The 6549-nt window shown below is 40.7% G+C and overlaps 1 protein-coding gene across 1 annotated transcript in view; it reads left to right on the plus strand.

Annotated features, from left to right (window-relative positions):
• Nucleotides 1–6323, plus strand: part of cpne7 (copine VII) — a 28252-nt gene extending 21929 nt beyond the window's left edge. Inside the window, exons 12-15 of the mRNA XM_053423763.1 lie at nucleotides 2792–2843; nucleotides 3181–3314; nucleotides 4869–5105; nucleotides 6171–6323. Coding sequence (XP_053279738.1) covers nucleotides 2792–2843; nucleotides 3181–3314; nucleotides 4869–5105; nucleotides 6171–6323 — 576 coding nt within the window. The remainder of the gene's footprint in view (nucleotides 1–2791; nucleotides 2844–3180; nucleotides 3315–4868; nucleotides 5106–6170) is intronic.
• Nucleotides 6324–6549: the final 226 nt, after the last annotated feature.

Here is a 6549-nt window from a genome sequence, read left to right on the forward strand (position 1 = left end):
TGATTTGCATCTATAAACTCCGGTTACACCTGTGTGGAACTTTGATGGACCTGGGTGTTGTCGTGGACTCTAGTCCTGTACTGTATATAACTTATATAAACTGTGAATAGAAAACAAGAATAAGGATAAGCTCCAGTATGTGAGTTTGCAAGCCAAGGATGCATCACATAGTGAGTGAGATTGAATTAAGAAGTGAATTCATGGGAAGCCTCATAGTTTATTCAAGTGAATGTTTGCTTATTGGGTTCAGTGAAGTTTAAAGCTCCCAGAAATTAGTTTTATATTCTCGGGTAGTTGGAGTAAGCTCTCACACAGAACTTGTTCGGTGCAATACTGATGTGTTTGCCCACGTTTAGTTTGTTTGTTGCTGTCAATCAAACTCTGGCAGAATCTTTTTTGTCCATGTCGGACCATTTGCTCACAGACAGATGATGACTGACGATGCTTGTACACCTTGTTTTGATCCGGATCTTTTCAGGTTTGTCATCCATGATCCGAACCAACTGACAGATTAAGTCAGATCAAAAGAGTTGGTTTTAGTCAGGATCAAACTGAATTATGGGTCAGCTCATTTGCGGTGTGAAAACACTCTTTTGGATATTTTGGACTTTTGGATCAGCTGCAGGAAGTTGAGAAAACGTGGAAACGGCTCGCAGGATTGTTTAAAGTCTTCACATCAGTTGATATAATGTTTTACCACAAGGATGTTCATGTGGTGCATTCTAGTGTGGACTACTGTGTCTGATGCACTGGTGACAAAATTAATTGAATGAACCAGCTCATTGATCTTATTAATTCATATGGAAACACTACCATCCGTTGAATTGAGAAGACAAAGACATGCTCGTCGACGCAGCTCAGAAGTTGATGAAGACGTACATGTGTCATAGAAAAGTCTTTAGTTTGATCCATGGATTACAATGGGAAACCAAAACTAACCAGATCAAATGTAAACCAGTAACAATAACATGAACCTCGGTTCAGACTTTCAGGTGAGAAAACACCCTGAGCCAATTGGTTTACAGTATGTTTTTAGAGTTTTATTTTGGCAAAAAATGTCATGATATAAAAGGTACTCGTGTGGCTAATGATGCTACTGATGTTTAACAATACTGTGCTCCAGGTAAGAGTCTCTGTAAACGCATGAACAAGCCTGCCCCTGGAACACATCCATTATTCCTGTTATAACACCGGTGTGTGTGTTCTGCTATTTCATGTGCACAAAACACGATCCCCTCCGCTGCAGAGGCTCCGTGCAAAAAGACAAAGCAGTGGTCTGCTGATGGAATTCTCTTGAGCTCCTCATATCTATTTGTGCACTGAGTGGATTCAGGCTGTTAATCACATTAAAGACATAACTGACTTTAAGAAAGTAGCCAGCTGGAGCGGAGTCAGTTGTCACTGATCTGGCTGACAGTTGGTGTTTGTGAAAAAAAACAAAAAACAGTTGCATGTGAGAGGAGGCATTGAGAGGGGGATTTCGTTTTTTGCCAGCTTTGAGATAAACAAAGTAAATCTGACATTTGGACAGAAATAATACAGCAGATGAATGGAGCTGGGTTGAAATCTCTTTTCAGAAACCAGATATTAATCATATAGTCCATGGTATATGCTCATTAGTGTGCAGGGAGATGATTCAGGATATAAGCCGACCATTTGGAATGTAATAAACTCTTATTAGTAGTTAACCGAGTCTCACTGTAGTAAAGTCATTTACAGTTATTATGTGGTTGAAATCTATTAGATTTGGATTTATATCCAATTTAGCTATATTAACCTACAGCTAACACAACTTTGCTGGCTCCTGAATAATTGTTTCCCTATGAACATATTATTCGCATATCATTTTCCTGCATTTATTAATTAACATGCATGACTAATATATCAGCCACCTTTTGGAACGACCCAGTTTTCTGCATTTATTGGTCATGAAATGTGATCTGATCTGCATCTGGGTCACATGTACAGACAAACACGATGTGCCTAACACACACACAAACCATTATCGTTTGTCTTTATTGAACACGCCCATTAAATATTCACTGTGCTGCTGGGAGAAGTAGACTTGAAGCCTCGGATTTTATAATTGGTTGAAGCTCGTTTGGCCTCAATATCCTAAACAATCTTTTCAAGTGACTCCAGATCAGACCTGCACAACATCCAGGAGGAATGTATAGAATAATAAAAAAAACATCAATAATTATGAAGATGATGATAAGAATAGAACCAAAATTACAAAGAGTGTTACCTAATAAAGGGGAATGAAACAACACAGAACAAACCAAACCACACAAAAAGAAAGATAATATTAAATAAAATATTAAAAACAAACTACATCCGTTAAAAGCAGTTAAAAGTCAGTCATTAAAAGACTTTCCTTTAAAATATGTTTCAAATAATATTTTAAAAACAGATACCGAGCTGGCAAATTGAATCTCCTAAGGGAAGAAGTTCCAGAGCCTCTGGGTCGTGAAGGTCGCCGTTTAGTTACCCGTTTTTGATTTTTGAACTACTGGTAAGTGTTGTTTGGAAGATCTGAGATTGGAGCATAGGGAGTTATTATCGCCATAATATAACTGGGGACAAGACTCAGTTTTGAGGTGACCATTTATTAAGCGAATTCTAAATTGAATTGGCAGCGGAGGGAGGCGCAAATTGGAGAATCATGGGCCCTACAGATTGGTATTGGTTAGAAATGTGAGCAGCAGCATAAACATCTGGTACAATATGGATATAGCGGATAAGCGCGGCCCTCTCAGAGGTGATTCACAATTTTCTTCTTCATCCACAGGTTTCGCATGACTTTGCCATTAATTTCAACCCCGAGGATGATGAATGTGAAGGTAAGGATGGGCTCAGTGAGAAGTGCACCACCGAGGATACAAGAATTAACATCTGTAATCTGACCACACAGCTGCTAAAATATTGATATTGCTCAGCAGATCACAGAAATGAATACAGAACAGATCCAACAGTACAGAAGAAAAAAAGCTCACGTCACAGTTTCTGGGAGAATTCCTGTGTTTGTTAAAATGTTCCACCTTTCAGAGGAGAAAACATATTCACACCACTACAGATCATTTTTTAGACTGCTGTGAATAGTTAGCTGTCTTTATAGAGCATTGATTGCGGACAAGTGTATATACTCATATTGACGTCTCCTTTCCCCCCCCTCAACAGAGATCCAGGGGGTGGTTGAAGCCTACCAGAACTGTCTCCCCAAGATCCAGTTGTACGGCCCAACCAATGTCTCTCCCATCATTAACAGGATAGCCAAGCTGGCAGCAGGGGACGGCAACATTAAAGATGCCTCTGTGAGTATCCCTTCATACTCCATTAGACATCTGTGGATGTAACACAGGCTTTGTAGATGTGCCTCCTGCTGAGAATCCCAAGTGAGTAGCCTCTGGTTCACCTCACTGTTTTTAGTGATGATGTCTTACGGCACTGAAGAGAAAGGAGGCTCCCATTATATAATCAATTAGTATTCTTTATATTACACATTGGTGGTGTATGTTCAGGACATATTTTTTATAAAATATACCTATTTTTGAGTCATGGCTGCTGCAAACTAAAGCATTTTGAAATCGTACCTGATTTAAAAAATGTAGTCGACAGACATAGCGACATCATGCGATCGTGAGACCACACACATTAGATGAGTTGAGACTCAGGACCACACAGTTAACTCCCGAGTGGTGATTACAGAGACTTGGGAACTCACAGATACTCGAACGTGACCTCAGAATAGAAAACAAACATGGAGGCGTCAGCTGGTCGCGCTTGCCTGTGTTCACAATCGAGGACACTTTAAACAAGCCTTAATGTTTTCTTGTTTTTACCAAAAATATAGAGTCTTATTTATGCTGTACACAAGTTCGCATCAACTAGTTGGGGATGCTTCCATCTCAGCTCGCTCTCATTGGCTCTGGCTTGCTTGTTTCTGCTAACTCACGCTATCGGCTTACCTACATGAGTCAGCAGTATCAATCTTCTTAGACATTTGTTCTGTTGTCACTCTTTCTTTATTTTCATGTTGTGCACTCTGACGTGCTTCATGGGTTTATAAGACACCAAAAGTGAAGGGTCAGCAGTCTATCAACACTTCATTACAGGTCAACATTGAAATCTGCCTTTTTTCACCCTCGCTAATGAAATCTCACTACATGGTAATTTGCCCAGACGGCAAATCGGTACCGGCCCCTTGATCATTAGGACTGAATTGGAAGTGAAATCAGACAGAAAATTTGTCTAGTGTGCAGAGAACCTTGAAAATCATCCCATGAACTGCAGCAATTTCTTTTATTTAAAGACACATCTAATCGTCAGTGTTTTACTTTGTTTCCTGAACATTCCTTTGGGAGAGAAAAGCATTTATCTTTTTTCAATCTTAAATGACCCACCGGGCACATGGCCATTTGGTTAATGAGCTGCAGAAAACAATAAGGCTATGAGGAGCCACATTAGACATTAAAAACACACTTATAAGACATTTAGTGAAACAATCAGTATTCCGGCAAACTAATCACTACACATGGGACCAATCAAAAATGCCACGTTAATATCTTTGTAACCTATTCACATCATAATTCATTTTGCACATACACACATGCATGCACACGTACTGTCTGAAGTGTAGTTGCTCTGTCCTTTGTTAATGAAGCTCTCTTTTTTAATATGTTCCTAATCTTTACCACACAATGGATGATGAAAGGCCAGCCTCCGTCCCCAGAACACACACACACACACACACACACACACACACACACACACACAGAGAGGACCTTGCGTATAACTGCACGCTGGTGTTAACATGGGTTATCGTAACCGTGGATTAATTCACACTGAAAGCTCTTATCTTCTTCCAGCGATACCACATCCTGCTCATCCTCACGGACGGTGTGGTGACAGACATGGCCGACACTCGTGAAGCCATTGTGCGAGCCTCCTACCAGCCTCTCTCCATAATCATTGTCGGTGTGGGCAACGCAGACTTCACAGACATGCAGATTTTGGACGGCGACGATGGGGTCCTCCGCTCACCAAAGGGAGAGCCAGTCCTCCGGGACATTGTGCAGTTTGTGCCCTTCAGAGACTTCAAAACGGTCAGATTTTTGAGAACGTCCCCCACTGTTGTTATTTAAAGAAGTTGTGAATTCCTCATGTAGCTTCATGTAACCAGTGACATTTCAGCTTCACAATTTGTCTGTTCTGGGCGAGATGTCTCACGGTCCACACAAAAACTTTTGACTAAATGTTTATGTTGCTGCATATATTTACCATAACAAACAATGATACTGGGTAAAGCCAACAAAGGCAGCTGCTGTAATTCAGGACATGAAGAGATGGGATGATGAGGATGAATTTGAATTTGTGAAATATATGCTGTGGACTTCACAGTTAGCCAATTTCAAACCAGCTGAACATCAATGGAAGATTTTGAGCCAATTCTCTGCACATGCATAACAAAACACCAGACGAGGGAAAACAATGATGGTCACTCCTCCAGTCAAGCTGCAGATAATGACAGAATCTGCTCCGTCCAGTTTGTGGAAAATATCATTTAAAATAATTAAAAATGTAAATACAATTTAAATAATGATTGAATAAATGTATTATTGTCCTCTTCTTTTCCACAAAATGAAGGTCCACATCTACTGTTTAAAATGTCCTTCGTTACACAGTTTATGCCTCAGACATTTTTTCGAGTTCAATAGCTGTTTTAGCCAGTGTCTTTCTGTGTGGCGTTGGCATGTTCTCCCTGTATGTTCTCTGTTTTTACATGGGCTTTCTGTGCGTGCACCAGCTTCCTCCCACAGTCCAAAGACATGGGATTAAGATAACTGGAGACTCTAACGTTTAATTGACTGTTGATGTTCATGTGAAGGGTTGTTTGTCTCTGTATGGCTATTATATGTTGTTTTCTACATAGTGCTCATCAGTTTAACAACAAAAAAAAACAGAAAATGCTGAAATTCTAATACTGCAAGACAAATTATACATTTTGACCAAACTCTTAGGATCGATTCAGTAGATTTTTCAAGAGTCATAAACAGAACAGGACATACCTGTTTTCATTTGTCCTAACACTCTAGTCCCCTTCACTGGAGACTGTTGTGTATAAACTCGCAGATTAAAAACAACATTTAACAGTTCTGTCTCCGTTGCAGGCTTCTCCCGCAGCCCTGGCCAAATGTGTTCTGGCAGAGGTTCCCAAGCAAGTCGTGGAGTACTACAGCCATAAGGCCATCTCCCCCATGTGCCCGATAAGGGAAACACTTACGCCAATCCTCAGCCCGGTCGCCACCACCCCGACAGAATAACCACACCCCCTGTTCCATGGGACCCAGCTTTGACCATAGCTCCAGTCTGGCAAACGGAGAGGGAGAGAGGGCACGTGCCTCGCCGCTTTGGACGAGAAGTGAAGAGAAATATCTTTCTACATGTGTTGTTGCTCATTTATTTCACTTTTCACTCCTAACAAAGTGTTTATACAAGAACAGTGCGTCAGCGACTGTGGGTTATGTTTCTCTGCTCGGTGTGGATCCC

Source organism: Pleuronectes platessa, chromosome 1 (assembly GCF_947347685.1).
Source record: "Pleuronectes platessa chromosome 1, fPlePla1.1, whole genome shotgun sequence".
NCBI lineage: Eukaryota > Metazoa > Chordata > Actinopteri > Pleuronectiformes > Pleuronectidae > Pleuronectes > Pleuronectes platessa.